This window comes from Daphnia magna, linkage group LG6 (assembly GCF_020631705.1).
Source record: "Daphnia magna isolate NIES linkage group LG6, ASM2063170v1.1, whole genome shotgun sequence".
Classification (NCBI taxonomy): domain Eukaryota; kingdom Metazoa; phylum Arthropoda; class Branchiopoda; order Diplostraca; family Daphniidae; genus Daphnia; species Daphnia magna.
Window position 1 is genome coordinate 1,120,395 of NC_059187.1, and position 17,600 is coordinate 1,137,994.

At 39.7% G+C, this 17,600-nt stretch overlaps 2 protein-coding genes and 1 long non-coding RNA gene across 6 annotated transcripts; 1 reads left to right on the plus strand and 2 right to left on the minus strand.

The window, feature by feature from the left end:
* Positions 1-168: 168 nt before the first annotated feature.
* On the minus strand, positions 169-6,901 carry LOC116924888 (sister chromatid cohesion protein PDS5 homolog B). 4 transcript variants are annotated; one of them, XM_032931470.2, is made up of 17 exons: positions 6,742-6,901; positions 6,443-6,570; positions 5,579-5,694; positions 5,126-5,511; positions 4,846-5,053; positions 4,510-4,769; positions 4,304-4,441; positions 4,168-4,230; positions 3,380-4,085; positions 2,746-3,297; positions 2,187-2,673; positions 1,646-2,096; positions 1,362-1,560; positions 1,208-1,283; positions 908-1,136; positions 722-838; positions 169-651 (listed from the first exon to the last, which is right to left on the minus strand). In XM_032931470.2, the coding sequence occupies exons 3-17, from the start codon at positions 5,675-5,677 to the stop codon at positions 525-527; spliced, it is 4,098 nt and encodes a 1,365-aa protein (XP_032787361.1). In that variant the 5' UTR covers positions 5,678-5,694; positions 6,443-6,570; positions 6,742-6,901; the 3' UTR covers positions 169-524. The 4 variants fall into 4 exon arrangements, with proteins under 4 accessions (XP_032787361.1, XP_032787358.1, XP_032787360.1 ...); XM_032931467.2 differs by having other exon boundaries at positions 6,438-6,570; XM_032931469.2 differs by lacking the exons at positions 6,443-6,570; positions 6,742-6,901 and adding an exon at positions 5,951-6,199.
* A 3,993-nt stretch (positions 6,902-10,894) lies between these two features.
* LOC123473693 lies at positions 10,895-11,865 on the minus strand. Its single transcript, XR_006647896.1, has 2 exons — positions 11,518-11,865; positions 10,895-11,440 (listed from the first exon to the last, which is right to left on the minus strand). It is a non-coding gene; the product is annotated as an uncharacterized LOC123473693 (long non-coding RNA).
* Positions 11,866-12,124: 259 nt separating this feature from the next.
* On the plus strand, positions 12,125-16,703 carry LOC116924891 (piwi-like protein Siwi). Its single transcript, XM_032931476.2, is given in 17 exon segments — positions 12,125-12,565; positions 13,147-13,339; positions 13,411-13,619; positions 13,692-13,793; positions 13,862-13,957; positions 14,020-14,178; positions 14,251-14,552; positions 14,623-14,731; positions 14,796-14,943; positions 15,012-15,153; positions 15,224-15,389; positions 15,445-15,567; positions 15,632-15,775; positions 15,777-15,808; positions 15,874-15,985; positions 16,045-16,365; positions 16,434-16,703. Coding segments are annotated over 17 exon segments (2,574 nt in total). The 5' UTR covers positions 12,125-12,466; the 3' UTR covers positions 16,551-16,703.
* Positions 16,704-17,600: the final 897 nt, after the last annotated feature.

Consider the following 17,600-nt stretch of genomic DNA (forward strand, 5'->3'; position numbering starts at 1 on the left):
GCAGCCGTAGGCCCCCGACTATTAAATCTTAACTTGAAATCTTGAGATAAAACCATAGAGGCTTCATGAAAATATTTGAGTTTCGTATAGTTTCAGATTTCGGCGATACATGTGATTTCAGGAGTTTCGCAACGCGGGTAAAAAAAGAAGGAAAAACATGACAGCCGATAAAAATAAGTAATGTAATGTAATGCCCATGCCACAAATGTAAAATGAGAAACCGTTTCACAAGAGGGTTTAAGCGACGACTCGGTTAAATGAACTCGGTCGCTCAACGTCCAAGTTGAGCACAAAATAACCGCATTTTAAATTGACGGTAACAGTAGCAAACTTTTTTACTTATTATTTTCCTCTTTTTCAGTACTTTTTTCTTTTTTGTAAAATGGATATCATACGCATGTGTGCAAGTGCTGAGGAGGTGTAGTTAATGGTAACTTCTAATAGGAAACCAGATAAGAAAAAGAAAGGAAAACGGGGCATATGGTGGTCATTTGCATGTAAGCAGCATGATAAAGGAAATAACTTTAGTTGGGTTTGGCCAATCGCGCGGATTTCCGAGCAGGTGTAACAACCGTGGTATCTTTCTCGTCTTCTTTACTTCTCTTTCTCGATTTAACTTCCGCCTCCGTTTCTTCTTCGGCAGCTGAACTACTGTAATAGAGATGTTTCAAAAAATTTAGATTCATTAGCTCGCTACAAGGTAAACACATTAGTGATATACCTTTCTACTTCTTTTTCATTCATCCCAGATGCAGGGTTGCGGGGAGGTCGTCCACGACGTTTTGGAAGAGATTCTAACGGCTGTTCCGTGGGCTCCAACTGGTCTTCAGTTCCATTGCTGAATACAGACAGAGAAAAACTTAGCGTCAATTTGAGAGCATAAAAACTAAACAACAGCTAGAAATACTTTTGTGACATATTAGAATTATCAGAATCCACTGTTAATGATGCAGCAGCAGCCGCTCGCTGTTTCGGTGAAAAATAGGAAGTTATTTTAGCTCCTGCCGTTTTCGGTTTCTCTTTGGAAATAGGTGTGGTTGCTTCTTGGGAATCTTCTGACCCACTGTTGGCAGCGATCGAAGTGTGCGGTGCTGATGTACGAATACGTGAAGATCGTCTAGTAGCCCCGGATTCATCTACAATATTTGTAATTAAAAAAAAAACGATTAAATTTATGCATGATAACGGATATTTAAGATGATACTACCCGTATTAGAGGCAGACTGCATAACGGTCTGGTCAAAAGATTCTTCAGGTTCTTCATCTGACTCAACATCATCAAGCTAAGATAAATATTTAAATATCAGCACACTGCGGAGCTCTAGTTGTTCTTTAAAAAAATAAATAACTTGAGAACTTACATCTTGCTTTGGCGGCCGACCCCTTCTTCCACCTTTACCCCGCATGCTTGCTCCCGAGAAGGACTTCAATGCAGATACTTTAACCAGTCCACTTCCAATACCCCCTCCGCCAACGGTACTAGCTTTCTTGGGAGGAGCTATTTGTAACTCAGGTGGCAAATAAATCTTCGAGTTTAAAAAGTTGGGATCATCGTGAGTCCTGCAAGGAATAAGAAAAGCGATAATAATAGATCTATCCCTTCTTTTTTTTTCAACTCTTAACCAGGGTCCATTTTGCTTTATACCTGAAGTACATAGATGGAATTCTTGGCTGAGTGGGGTAGTCTTTCATTTCGAAGCTAGTCGTTTTTTGCATAATTAAACCCATTGCCAAGTCACACACAGCCCACAGTTTTGCATTACTTTCTTCGTCATCCGGCTTTAGAGCATCACGATGGTTTTTCATACGCTCTATCAATGCTTTGTAAAAGCCAAAACAATAGTTCTCGTGTTTGTTCATTAGCGGTTCCAGAACGAACCAAAGACATTGGCGAATGCGAAGTAGCTGTTCTGTATTTGTGTGGCTAGTGAATTCCGGATCATGGGCCAGTATAGGTACTGCATAAACCAACATATAGTCCGGCAAGATATAGGGCAGCTTATCGGCCATTCGCTCCATGCTTCCTGACATTTGAAGCTCTCTCTGATAATCGCGTCGTTTCGATATATCAGCTAACATGGACCGACGAATAATTGCTAACAATTGAGCGATAGATAGAAAGAAATAATTTCATGATTATTGCCACAAAATTAACTCTATAACGCAAGTATTTAATTTAGCTTTACCTTTAATACGCTTGTCCTCTTCTGTTCCCGCCAAAGCATAGACTCCCATAAAATCAAGAGGAAGGGAACGTAGAGGCATTCGATAGAGACCTCGATGCAATTTAGCAGTGAAGCGCTCCCGCACTTCTGGCATATCGTCAGCGATCAGGAGAGAAAGACTGTAGAATTGGTCGACGGTGAACTGATCTCCTACTCCTTTTTGCTCACAGATCTTCAACATTGCCATACCAGCAGACAATCTTAGCCAGGCCATTTCAGTTTTTCCGATTCGTCCACCATCAAATAAATCTCCTCGATGTTGGATAAAAGCCGTTAACATTCTAAATGTTTTTTGGGCCGACATAACATCGTTCTTTAGACCGATTAACCATCTCGCCATCATTTTCATGGCCTCAATTTTACACCGCGTTTCTTCTGCAAGTTGATCTTCCTCACACCATTCGTCGTTTGATATATCGGATGAAATAGGCTGTGCTTCTCCATGATTCTGCGATGAAATAGAGAACAGATGAATGACAACGACGGTAACGGGCGAAATTTCAAATTCGAAAATATTTACCTTAAGCAGCAGCTCTTTAACAATCTTCCTGGAAACTATGTTTTTAATCTGAATAGTAAAGCGGTCAGGAAGTAAAAGCGCCATGTGACCAAGGGTCACGATTGAGGTACGACAGTGAGGGGAAGACGTAGTTAAGTTGTCTTTTAGCGACTCCAAAATTTTCGAGAAAACCTGCTCGTGATTTGTAATGTTCACGTGGAGGCAACGCATGGCATGCTTAGCTTGTTTTGTAGTGCCTTCAGTTGCCAAACGTTCGCAGATTGGGATTAACTGACTGACAATATCTCGGAACTGGGCCTCTAAAGGTCGGTACTTTCCAACGAAAGTGAGGATACACAATACCATGGCACTAACACTATGATCTTGACTATCAAGTGATAGAATATTCACAAGTCGAGTTAAAACGTCCTCCGACATAAAGTGCGCTGGAAATCCGAAAGCGAGAACAAACAGAAGACGGAGGCCCTTTTCACCGGCTGTTTCTGGTTCGATACCGATATCTTCAGCCATCGTACCTTCGTCACGCCTCAAACAGGATTCCACATATTGGACCTGTAAAAGAACACAATCATTGTCAAATATAGCTTCATGCTAGGGGAAAATCATTAAAAAGATTACAAATTATAATACTTACCAAATGTGTAACAGCATCTTTGTCAATGAGCACTGAAGAGATCCGCTCCATTAATAATTTCACCGTATTGTAATAAAGGTTTGTCATAACCGGTTGACCTAACTTTTTCAATAACTGCGTCCCAGCCTCGGCACACTCCTTACAACTAACTTCTGGATTCACAACGGTTTCCAGTAATTGAAGCATACTGCTATCGTTCGCCAAATTGACGGCAAACTTGTGTATGAATTCAGCTGCTTTGATTGGATCTGGAAGGTATTTGGACAATTGTGCAACTCTGGTGGTAATTTCCTTGTCTCGGTTTTCGCCTGGTTCAAGTTGGTTGTAAACTTCTGTCAAGTCTGACACTGCTTTCCGAACCGTGGCTTGACTTTTCTGAAGCTCTATGAATGATTTGGTAGCGTTTTCGTCGATAGTAGCGTACAGGTAATATAACTTTTTCATTCGAACATCGGCTGGTAATTGATACGGTACGAGACACGTATTGAGGAGGCGTTCAACAAGAAGTCGATCTTCAAGTCCGGTCATGTAATAACCATGTAAGATTTTATCTTTAATCCATGTCACTGCTTTTTTTGTCGTTTCAGGAACATCAGGATCACCCAAAAAAGTCTTATAAATCATAGCCAATCCTGTTAAGGCCTCCTTCCGAATTTTGAACTTTTTGTCCAGCGTTCGTTCTTTAACAAAATTTACAAGGTCCTCACTATCACCAGACAAAAATAGGGAAAGTGACATACAACTGTTAAAAATGAATAAATAAATTTACTGATAATTTTTTTTGTCACCTGTCTGAAACTATTGAGAAGTCCCGCTTGGCCGTGGCAACTATTGCTGTCACCACCTCATACCTGAAAAAATTTATAAGAGTTAATGACAACAAAAACATGTCCATCAGAGTAAGAAGTCGGAATGTAGCCTTACCGAACAGATTCCTCTGCGTCATGCTGACGAAGCTTTAAAGTTTCGGTTACGTCTTGCCTCAATTCAGGATGGTTTAGCAAGAAATGCATAGAATATTGGACACACTTCGTACGGATGGCTACGCTGATGTCATTAAATCTTTGAAATTCAAGATTAACGATATTATCTGTTATTCATTCGATAGTTAATCTTTGAAATCCACGTACCTCCCAAGAAAAGCCCGCCAGAGCTGACGATGTTGGGTGGCAAGTTGCGAATCTTTTTCTGAAAACATTCTGGCAAGAAGTGAAACACATCCCATCCTCTCTTGTTCATCAGGACTTTTCAGTTTGAATTCCAGCTGAGGCAAAACGGACAGCAGAACTCGGGAGCACACATGGTAAAGTTCATAAATCAAGTCGTACACTTTGGTAGCAATGAACAGTTGTTTGTCTTCTTTTCCGAGGATAAGTACTTGGTTAAAAAACTGTGAAAAAAACAAAAAATTATAATAATACATGAGCTATAATGTAGAATGTTTAGCATAATAGTTAAATCAATACCGCTTGGATATAGGGTTCCAGAGTATCGCTACACTTTAATAGCAGTTCCCTTGCAAGTTTGTATGCATTTTTCCGTTGAGATTTTAGTGGTTCAACAATGTTCGATAATATTATATCCAGCAGCTCATTAGACACCGAGTCCGACTCGGTTATGAGCGGGCATAAAATATCAAGCATGAAACTCTTCACTTTACCAGAATGTTCATCACTGTAATTTAAGAATTTCTTATTAGAGGAAAAAACTTTGGAAAAACAGAGAAACCAAAGTCAGAGTACTTACTTGACAATCTTGAATATCAGTTTGAATAATTCACAGAAGATTTCTTGACAATCCTCAAGGTCAAAGCACATGTTGAAAGATTTAACATATGCAAGGTTCTCAAGAAGATAGAAATAACGTTTGAATGCAGGATCCTTAGGATCTTTCAGGCCCCCTAATTGGCGAATCAGAAAAAGGAAAATTCCTTTTACTTGTTCTGGATCTGTGTAAGGAGCATCTGGAGCATAGACGCGTAAAACATCAGCAATACAACAAGCAATCAACAGTTGGACATCCCGTGAATGATGCTGAAGGAAAAAATCATCAGCCAAATGAAGAGCAAGTGGTACAAATTCTTGGTAAGCTCCTTCTTCTTGTCCCATAGACTGAAACGTATGAGCCAAGGTCTAAAAAATAAAAGGGGACAAAACACATTTGCAGTAAAATTAAAATTTTGTGTGCAACAACTATTACCTTTAGTCTTCTAATAAGTTCATCAGGAGTAAGATCTTCTGTGACTTCTTTACACCCTTGGGGGTAAATTATTGTCACAGTGTCGCCTCCTCCAGGCATCTTGAAGTCCTAGCAGTCTGAAAATCATAATATACACATCAATTGAATTTCACTCTTAATTTTGAATAAGTATGAAGTGAAATTGTTGTGGTGGTATTCCATTTCGAAGAATAGTCTAATAATAAGACTTGGGAGCTTAATCAAATCTTTTGGTAGCAATTAATGTGCGACTGTCAACCAGGCTCTTATCAAACAGAAAAAACGAACAAGTAAACCTCTCTGGTAATCGAATTGATCAAATGCGTCGAAGATTATCACAAAAGATATTATTACACTTCAAAAATGACAAATTGGCCGAATTCCTTTACGTATAAAAGTCACGGAAACTTTTAAGTCAGAAGTGCCGCTAACTCATAACAACTCTATGGAATCAGTTAACATGGGAGACTCAAGAGATGGCACTAAAACCGCCGCCATTTTCTTGGCATTGGATGTCGAGCTCAATAGGGGACGCCGTAAACGTCTCCATCAAAAACGTATTTATTTCTGATGCCGTTTTCTTCCGAATGATTCTACATCAATACATCAAATCTGAATGCGTCTAGTAATCCTTGTTAGCTAATGAACCTTATGGTACAATAAGTTGCATAACGAGAAACCCATCCCGAGCCAAAAGATGGAGCCACGTTTTGGACCCGGGAGTTTGTTTTTAAGTAGGGAGTCCAAACTAACACCATTCTTTACAGCAAAACTTAGTCAAACAAAACCACACCCTTAGCACAGTTGCACTGCTAAATGAAATGATATTGTTTCAACTTACCTTACTTTCACTCGGTTTGTGGCCGTACCAACTGCGTGTTAATTGAGCGTTGACAAGCTTCCTTTGATTTCATGTAAATAGCTGGGACCTAATACAAGGGCGCACTCGTGCGGCTGGTTTTTGAACGAATGACCTATGGCGGGAAAAGTTTCGCATTTTTTTCGATAGAGCTATATTTTCTGAATTATACATTAGAACTAGAAAAACTTAAGTAAAACGTTCCTCCTTTGCGTTACTTAAAGTTTCAGTTCACACTTGTTAAACACTAGAGAAAATATCTTGATTAGTATAACAAAGCACATACCTTCTGTTTGCGTTCACACGAAAATAATAGTATTACAGGGCTGATAGGTATAGTTCACAACAGTATATTCTATATTAATCGCTTTTGCTGTATTCTCGGGTTGACAAAAACACAGCCCAAGTACAGAATTCACTGCCTGTTTAACCATGACTAGTGGCGCCCCACTGCGTCTATTTGCCTGTACGCCACTGCGGACAATCAGTGTTTGCAACGATGTCTGCATTGTGTTTGGCAGAACCAGATGGTTACCAGTTAGCGCTCGGCCCCGATCTGCTTCAGCCCATTGCACCGCACGACCCAACCCGAAAAAAAGCTGATCGGGCCAGATTGGTGCGAGTTTGTTCTATGGCGGTGCGGTAAAGTCCGGTGCACTAGTGTGCATCGCATTTGTATGTTATGCTTGTTAATAACACAGTCACTCTCCATTCATTTGTTACATAGTGAGGGTCACTATCTTCATTTTTTACTCTTTATACAGTCACTTTCACTGTCATAATAGGTCAGAAATTATTTTTTTTGTAGTTGAACCACCTAAAATTTGCGCCATTAAGTGCCATTAGAAGCATATCCAAAATCAACCATAGCTATATTACAAAGTTTATTTTTGCACCGAATCCTCAACCAATCGCAACGTCGAACAAAGAGGAATTCAAGGAGTACGAGGCCGAGGAAACAGAACCAACCGATAGGGATCCGACTACTGTTTACCATTATTATTAGGCCAACAGGTCTAGTCGGTATTCACGAGTATGCCTTAAATGGCAAAAGATCTCCTTTCTATTCCAGCCAAGAGAACAGCTAGCGACGACTAGACGGAAAAAACGGCGCACCGAAACACCCGCACCGCAAAATCAAAACAACCCACAGAATTGCGTCTATCACCGACCCAAATAACGTGGGGTTGAGCGCTAGTTACCACCCGCCATGTTATAAGTCCTAAGAGCCGATTTGCCATTTGTTAGACAGGCCAAACCTATCCAGCGCTACCAAGCGGTATCTGCAATTAACTACAATAAGTTTTGAATGTACGCGGCAAAATACAGTCTTGTACTTTGATTTCACATTGTGATAGTTTTTCTCCCTTAAATTACCGCGTGCGGCAAGATCCCTATTGGTTAAATTGTTATGAAATCTTGTCAGCTGTATTTGTGAAAGTTTTCCAGTTGTATTTGTGGTTTCAATGGTTTGTGTTTGGAGTGAGAGCAGTGGGTGTAGACAACAATGCATGGATGGTGAAGCAGCAAGGGTATTTGGCTTGTGCATAGAATTTAGTTTATCAATACCTAAAATTAAAAGTCAACAAATAGTCAGATGCAATAATAAGTAAGCAATTAGATGAAGATTTAGATTTCCGAATAATAATACGTACCTTGAGTAGCAGCTTTCTTTTTAACTTTTTGTAGATCATTCACTTCTCTAGCAGTATCTAGCTTTAAGTTTTTTAATGATCATGATTATACTTTATGTTTTGTTTCCTGCAACAAAACAAGCTAAAAAAGTCATTTAAAAATCATTTAGCCTTAAATATGGAAGTGTAATACCTGTGGCATTTTGTACAGTTGCATTGCAGGAACGATTTTGTAGTGGCTCTCTAACATCTTGCTTGTTAACCTGACAAAGCTCATCATTTTATTGTTACCCGAAAAAGCAAAAATATTATTTAATATGTAATCAGCAACAAAAGAAATATTCTTTACCTAAATTAAATACAGGAAATACATCTTTGTGTAGACGCCAGTGTTTTTGAAAGTAAAAAAGACACCAAGAATCTCGTATCCTTTGTTATTAACATCCTGATCGTGAATAAAGTGACAAGAGCACAACATGAAGTTTTTGCATAAATCGAGTTTGTGAGATACAATATAAAATGTGATTCACATAACACAAAGAAATAGTTTGATGAATATACCTTGGCTTTCAGCACGACTGTGTTGCTTGTCAGCTCTAACCCACTAAAGTCCCTAAACCATTGGTTATCCAGATTCTGCTCCATGGCAGCAATAACTTCTTTTTGAACTTGCAGTGGTTCTCCAGTATTTCGACTTTTTCATTTTGAAAATAGTCAATTAGCTTAGGCCACGTCACTGCCGGAACAATTGGAATGGCATCACGATATTTTTTCCAAAGATTTTCATCAATCCAGTTTGGATCATCAATTTTCAACGACGACAAAAGCTCTAACAACCGATTCTTTGCTATCGGTTCAAGATTTTTTGAAAATATTGAAAGTTCAGGCATTATAAACTACACCCATTACAAAAATTGTTCACTTTCATTCGTTTCCCACCAAAAATACTAAAATTGCCAATGCTTTTTTGTTTGAGGTTGCACCAAACTGGGAGAAAAACCTATCCAAGATGGCAACCTAGGGGGGGGAAAAAAAAAAAAAAAAAAAAAAAAAAAAAAAAAAAAAAAAAAAAAAAAAAAAAAAAAAAAAAAAAAAAAAAAAAAAAAAAAAAAAAAAAAAAAAAAAAAAAAAAAAAAAAAAAAAAAAAAAAAAAAAACTCGAACCACTCTATACGCAGAGTAATAGAATACTGGTGTAGCCACGCTTATGGCGGGCCCTCCCATTACCTTTCTGGCCGGAAAGTCTTTCTGTCCCATAACGAAAGCGCCACAGCGGTTGTGTTGTGAACTTGTGATGTATTACGTTTTCGCTCATTTTCGTCGTCTGTACTTCAGAAAGTAAACAAAAAGTGGCTTAATTAATTAGTGTGAAAAAATGTATGTATAAACATATGGGTTGTTATAACAATAACAACCCTTAAAACTCAATTCATAGGTGGCAGTTACGGTTATGGGACACTTAAATCGATATCTTGCCTCATTTTCTCACAATCGATACGCGAAATTGGCAACAACTTTTGGGAAAAAATCCGAGAGGGGGAGTTAACATGGCCGTGGCTACACCTATACGGTTGCCGCGATTCAAGAGCAACTACAGCCCAACCCTATCGGGAACTTCCCGAACGGAGTGAGGGCCCCTAGTAAAACATCGTTTGTGTACCATTTTAAGAAATAAACTACAACAGCTAAAATTCTACGATCCTGACAGATGGCGTTTAGAAGTCTAACCTCGCTCTTCATTGGCCAGATCGTGTTTCTGGCCACTCCTCTTTTGTCTAACAAAACAGAGCACAAATCCAAATTCCTTGTGGGATTTCTAACGTGGCGTCTGGTAACCATCTATTTATGACTCTGCCTTCTCCGAATAGTGTTCTCCTTCTTCTGGGAAGTCTCAAATAAAAGCTCGTCCTTAAGAAGCCTGCTCGGTTTATTAGGGACATTTGACCATCGCTCCATGGGCAGTTTTGTTTTTGCTTGTTTTCCCCCCCAAAAAGGATGTTAGATGCATGGGGGCCTAAAAAGATACGCTTGTGTTTCTGTCGTAGGACAACATTTTTTTGCATGACATTAGAACTTGGAATGCCCTAGACAGTATTTTCCCCCCAATTCCCCAAGACAACTTAAAGATGAAGCAAAAGATAAAAAAATTGACCCATCGGTTCTTCTTGTTCTTTTCTATTTCCTTCGTAACAAAACAAAAAGACCTTTTAAATGGCCTTCCTGGGTCTGGCTGCTGTTCTTTCAGGGGGGAAGAGTATCAGTGAAATCTCGAGATGGTATCAAATAAAAAAACAAAAATTAATCTTTAAATTTTTGCCTTTTTCTTTTCTTATGGTAACCGAGTTGACAACTTTCTATTTTTACGAACATTTTCCTCGACAATGTCTAGACAAATTATTGAACAACGAAATCTATATTGCTCATTGGTAACTCGCATGGTTTGTAATCAGTTTGTTTCGGCAAAGACGAGATTCAAGTTGTCTTTTTCAAGAGCATTCGCTTTCTCATATAATTCATTCCTATTTTGTTTTGTTATCAAAAGTGGGCTTTGCAACTTGCCTTCCTTTTCGCTTTGCTCCTTTGGCTTTCTTTGACTGACGTTACCCGACACTAATTTCTCCCTGAAATCCCTGACGACGATACAAACCAAATTGTTTTACTACTTATTGTAGGTTAAGAAGCGAAATATTTTGAATACGAGTTCGACAACCTGTAAGCCAGACATATAGCCATTGATTAGACTTGATCTACTTTTTACAGGCGAGTAATAAAAAAAAATAAAGAAAATCTGCAACCCTTGAAGAAATAGAAAAAAACTATTCGTATTGTAATTTGCATTTTCAAAAATGGGAGCGAAAATAAGGGCAGGTGACTTGCAAAACAGGTTTCTTGTCAACTAAAATATGTGTGCTCTGAGCATTTGGCATTGAAAACAGACTGTCCATCGTGCCAAAGTATAGCAGCCGATCAATATAAAGAAATTTACGGGTATTATTCCTGGTAAAAATTGAGCGATTCGACGCTTTTGCCACATCCCAGCTGACCCAGTTTTATTCCTTATTTTTACCAAATCAAAAACACAGTAGCTTTCACAATGGCCCTTTAGTAAAATGTAAGGATTTTTACAAGCAGCCTAGGCTTTGCACATGTTCTCCCATGGTAGCAAATGACTCAAGAAAGACGAGAAAGCTTTTTTTATGGTCGTCGTCGATGCTATAGATATTTTTCACTCCTTTATCGGGTGAGTAGGTTTGGGAACGAAGCAGCTGTTGCGCTTTGATACAACACCGCTAGGTTGTCAACCCTGACGCAGGACAACGTCCTTGATGCGTCGTATGCCAAATCCCCAAGTCTGTTTGAATGGGACGATAGTTTGAAATTTTCAGTCATTTTTTCCTCAATTCTTCACAATATACACTATTTACTCACAAAAAACACGTTTTTAACTAATCAAAGCATGAGTTTCTTTCGAATTTCGAGGTAATTCAATTGAGACAGCAGACGGCAGTCTGCTTTCCATGAAAAAAGATAAGACTTGGGGATTGGGCATACGACGCGTCAAGGACGTTGCCGTGCGTCAGTGTTGACACCCTAGCGGTTATGGCTCGGCCCCGATCACATTCTAATCGGGGACGCCGCTAAGCTTCCTCGATTAATATGAATCGGGGAAGTTCGGTGCGGAACGGTGCTATAATCGGTGCTGCACCGATAGCACCGCTTAAGCCATAGGGGGTTAGTCTTAACAGTGACCTTGCGTTCTGATAGGCCAACGAGAATCACGTGACTAGGGTCCCATTTTGTTCTTGTTGGCCGCAGGGCAACTGCCAATTTAGATCACTATTCATTGATAATCGGGGAAGGCACCGATCACCGCACCGAGCACCGAAATCACTTCCCCGATTAAGATTATCCCCTCACCGGATCGACTAAAAAGCTCCCCGATTGACGCGGGGCCGAGCGCTACTAGCGGTGTTGTACCAAAGCGCAAGAGCCGCTTCGGTCCCAACCCTACTCACCCGATAAAGGAGTGAAAAACATCTATTATTCGAGCTCGTTTTTCTTTTCTTTTTTTCTTTTTACTGTCAGAGTGTATGTTTTTTTTCCCTCTTTATTTTAGGAGGAGGGGTGGGACGCTTAACTTTCACCAGTCGGAGTAGGTTCAAAGTTCCAAAATGAGGGCGTGTTCTAACATGAAGAGTCTCGACCCTCTGGGCTAGGGAGAAACCCTGTTGCTGTAGTAGAAGAGTTTCAGTGCCTCTTGCAAACCGGAGGGTGTGGGATAGCCAGTTAAAGTTGTGTTGTAGCAAATCTGTTTTCTCAAGTAAAAAAACAAAAAACAAAGTGGGTTGACATTTCAGTGAAGGCGGACAAGTAAACCATGTCGGAGGCAAGAAATACTAATCACGGCAAGGGACGTTCGAACGCCCGACAACAACAACCTCCAAGACGACCGGTAACAGCAGAGAATGTACCACAGGTAAACCACTTCCTTTAAAAAAGAAAACACTAACAAACAACCATTTCCTTTAAAAAAGAAAACACAAACAAACAAAAAAAAAGTTAAAGATGTTTCCTTTAAAAAAAAAAAGCTATTAATAAGTGGGTTGAATTTTCAAAATATTTCGTCGGAAATGACATGACATGTTCTCCACCTGTCAATGCGTTTGTTCGACGCTATCTACCTGTCCTACGCTTTAGGCTATTCTTTTGTTTGTACGCGTTTTCGCTGAAGAAAAATGTCAATTCTGAGTAGCAGTGCCTGCACAACCCCACGAGAGTTGATGTTGTTTGCTCAGAAACTTAAAATTATTTTGATTGGATCACCCTATAGCTAAAGTCCCGAGAGTCTGGCGCTGTTTGCGTCGCTTTCTTTATCGCTCATCGATCACGATTGTTTTTCCATGAAAAGCTATGCAATGCAATTGAGGGACTTATTCACAGAAATGACAGTGCAACCTTAAGAGTTTCAATAATTAAATCGCCTATCCTTGAATTGGATCAGGATTGAACTGATCACTTCTCAAGTGTTAATATCGTCCTTATGTTAATTCGAAACAGCAGGCAGTGGAGGGTATAGGACGTGGAGCAGTCCGAACAAGTGATCCAGCTGGCAATGCAGGTGCGAGGTCAACAAGTGGAGGGGATGCAGCTGCAACCTCGCCTTTGGGTGAAAGAGACCAAAGATCCTTCGGGCGAGGTATTAGCCGTGCACTTGTCACACGACCCACCTCTGCTACGTTCAACAAAGCAGGTAAAAATATAAAAATTTATAAGGGTAAGGTAGAGTTAAGTAAAAACAATGTTGAATCAAATAAAATCCAGGATCTGGTGGAGCGCCCATCAATGTTCGATCAAATTACTTTCAGTTGATCGAAAGACCCGACATGCATCTGTTGCAATATCGTGTCGATTTCACGCCAGAAGTTGATCACCCTGGCGTGAAAAAGGCTCTTATTCGAGTCCACGAGCAAACGCTCGGAAAATACATTTTCGACGGCACCCTTCTCTACAATACGACCCGTCTGGCACAAGTAAGTTAACACGAAACACATTCGTTTCAAAAATACAAAGATTTAATAAATAAAATGTTTCTCCAACGTTAGCCGCTGGAATTGGCTTCGAGACGAATTTCCGATGGAAGTGACGTCAAAATCACTTTCAGACTTGTCGGAGAAATTCAAAAAGACGATCCTGTTTACAGTGCTGTAAGTACCAAATGACCCAAGTACAATTGCTAATCGTTGATTCTTGATAAATCAAAATACAAATACAGGTGATGAACTTAATTCTACGCCGTTGCATGGCCATGCTCAATTTGGTGATGATTAGAAGAAATTATTACGATGCCATAGCTCGGGAAGACGTTGTGGTAGGCAAATTTAGTTTTGTAAAGATGAAAACTTATATCGAAAATTTAACTTTTCTCCTAAGGGCTATCCTATAACGATTTGGCCGGGATATTTGACGGCTATTCAACATCACGAAAAAGAATATCTTTTAAATGTCGAAATTGTCCACAAGTTCCTTCGCAGAGACACGGCCTTGGACGTCATGGACAAAATTCGTCGAGATACCAGGGACGATTTGCAAGTAAAAAAAAAAAAAATCCTTTCCTCATCATCTAAATTCAATTCAAACTCGTTCTGCTTTTTTTTTTCCTAGGCTCGCATCAAGGCTGAACTGGTTGGCAAAATTGTCATGACGGGCTACAACAACAAAACGTACAGAATTGACGATGTGGATTTCGAGAAAAACGCATCGTCCACTTTCCATTTACGCAAAGAAGATCGTGACGTCACGTACGTCGCCTATTACCGAGATCGATATCAACAAACAATTAAGGTGACTACGCAGCCGATGCTCGTGTCACGACCATCACGTCGTGACGTTAATCGTGGCGATGATCAGCCAATTTACCTCGTCCCAGAATTGTGTGGAATGACGGGATTATCCGAAGAGCAACGGTACGGTTTGTTTTCCTTTCAAAATTTATGCGTTTACATAAAAAAAAAAATTAAAAACCGATTTATTTAGGAACAATTTTAATCTGACGCGAGCCGTTGCGAATATCACGCGGGTCGCGCCCGATAGGCGAGTGACAACTTTGATGAAATTTCGACGCCGTTTGGCTGAAACTCCAGAGGTAGATTTCAAATTGGCAATTAAGAGTTATCCAATTTTGACGAAACTGCGTCAATACAAAACAGATTCAACGAGAACTCAACAGCTGGGGACTTCAATTCGAAAATGATCTCATTTCTTGCAAAGGCAGAATTTTACCACCACGAGCTCTTTTGACGGGCGGAAATCGCAGGATTGAAGTTCGAGATGGCGATTGGAGTCGCAGCATGCACAGTAAGTCATTCGATTCCCCTTATAATTTAGACCCTTGATTTGAACCCCAATTTTTTTCTTTTCAATAGATACAAAAATGCAAGTGTCTGTCGAGTTGACTGAATGGATCGTCATCCACCCTAATCACATGAGCCAAAAAGTCAGATCGTTTGTTCAACTGATTCAAAAAGTCGGTGGTCCTCAAGGCTTTAAAGTACCAGAACCTCATTAGTAAGTCAATTTGCATTCAATTTTGTTTAACGAACAAGAAGACACTAATTCTTTCGAACGGGGTTTAAAGCGTCGCTCTACAGGCTGATCGAACAGGCAATTACGTCACTGCATTGCAGGAGGAATTGACGCGCAAAACATACGACGTCGTTATGTGCGTTTTGGCCAATAATCGACACGATACATACTCATCTATCAAAAAGATTACGCTTTGCCAATTGGGCATTGCTTCACAAGTAATTTGAATATAATCTAAACGTCATGATTATCGATGCTCACCTATCATATCAGGTAATCACAGGAAGAATTCTTCAAGGAGATGAACGCAAACAAATGTCAGTTGCCACTAAAGTAATGACACAAATAGCATGCAAATTAGGAGCTGAACCCTGGAGAGTGGACGTACCGAACAAGGTAAAATGTACACACGATCGCTTGATTTTTCAACCCCTTTTAATTATTTTTATTTCCATCAAAGCCATGGATGATTGCAGGTTACGACACTTATCACGACGCTCGAGCAACAACGGCAGTCGGCGCTTTCGTAGCCTCTCTCAATTCCAGTTATACCCGTTACAATTCGTCGGTGAAAATCCATTCGGCCAATGAAGAGATCTCGCCGAAGTTTCCAAGATCACATGCTCACCGCTTTAAAGTATTCCCCAAACATGTGACAATTTGTTTGTTTTCATTCTAAATTTTGTTTGTCGTTGAAATCAGGGCCTACTTTTTCAGGAACAAGGATTTACCCGAAAATATCATCGTCTATCGTGACGGTGTAGGAGCAGGAGATATTGCACGAGTTATGGAAACTGAAGTCGCTGCGATCAAGGTAATTCTCGTTGTAAAATCCATCAGAGAAAAACGAATAAAATAATCAAATCTCGATAGACTGCCTGCCTTCAAGCGGGCGATAAAGTGAAGGGAGGCAATTATCGACCGGGCATTTCTTTCGTGATTGTCAGTAAACGAATAAACACGCGTTTCTTCGCCGATAAAAGCGGGACGCCAGACAATCCACCGTGTGGAACCGTAGTCGACAATACGGTGACACTCGGCGAACGATTTGATTTTTTCTTGATCTCGCAAAAAGTCAATCAAGGGACAGTATCGCCAACAAGTTTTAACGTCATCCATAATTCATCAAATCTTCCTCCTAGCGCTCATCAATCCATGGCTTATGCTCTCACGCAAGTCTATTACAACTGGGCGGTAATTTTCTGCATTCCTTATTTGTCCGCTTTCTTTTTTAAGTGAATTTAATTTTCTTTCGCTTAAAGGGTACGTTACGCGTTCCAGCACCGGTGCAATACGCGCATAAATTGGCGTACCTGGTAGGTGAGAGCGTTAAGAATATTCCACGTGATGATTTGGCTAAATTTCCCTATTACCTTTAAATTTTCATTTTTATTTTATTTTTTTAAGTACTGTGTGAAGAGAATTTTCTTGCAACACGAGTTTTAATCATGACATATTTTTTTAACATCATTTTCCCTTAACTGTTTGACTACCACCGATGAAACATTTGACAATACACTTTGATAGAATTATCGATTCTATTCATTCTGTTCACACAATACATTACGACCTCAAAACCCCCTCGTAATACGTTTCTCAATGGTTTAAGCGGCCTTTTATTGTGCGGCGGTAATAAAACTATCCGACACAAAACACGATGACGAAAGCAAAAAACAATTTGATTCAGAGCTACCGAAAAAACTAATGGAATGCAAGGTTAAAAGAAATGATTCAATCTGCACCACGTGGTGTAAAAAAAAAAATGACCTTCTCTTGCCCCCTCACATTACCCATTCCTTTGGTTTACGTCTCGTTACAAAAGCTCCGACAGCTGTGCAGGCCATGCGCTTATCATGAAATAAGATTTAAAAATCTGAGTCAACTGGCAAGCAACAAAAGCCAAGATGTTCAAGGAGAAATGTTACGATTGCCGGAATTGACCCTTTTACACTCCCCACGGAGGTGATTCAGAATTCCTTGAACAATATACCTATTTCGAGATGTTGCAAGTTAAATCAATTTAAAATTAAAATGCCTCTTTCATAATAATGCTACGAGACAGCACACGATCAACATCAATTATAATTTGTCCAATATTTCTGAAAATATTCATCAAGATCTTTTGAATATTCCATGAAATCACTTGGTTTAATTCTCTTTTTTTTTCATGGGCGGATCAATTACGTGTTTGTTTACTTCAAGGTTCGAATGCCGACTTTTGCTGACAACCAAAATCCATCGCCATAAAAATTTAACGGAAAATCTTTCTGTTACAATCAAGAAAGCGAGGCGAAAAGGAATACCGATATCGATATCTCACTGTGACCGAATTTCAACCCTCTCAAATAGTCATAACTCCGGCGCCAGTAAAAAAGAAAGGGGAGAGGGGGCTTTAAAATTGGTAATACAATATCTAAAGCCACAACACA

What these genes read in the sequence shown, in the direction of transcription:
- LOC116924888 (XM_032931470.2), bottom strand. Translation starts at nt 5,677, where the DNA reads ATGCCTGGAGGAGGCGACACTGTGACAATAATTTACCCCCAAGGGTGT. An exon ending in GTCGGCCGCCAAAGCAAGAT is followed by an intron (nt 1,284 to 1,361) that starts GTAAGTTCTCAA and finishes TATTTATCTTAG; the next exon opens with CTTGATGATGTTGAGTCAGA. An exon ending in GCAGTCTGCCTCTAATACGG is followed by an intron (nt 1,137 to 1,207) that starts GTAGTATCATCT and finishes CAAATATTGTAG; the next exon opens with ATGAATCCGGGGCTACTAGA.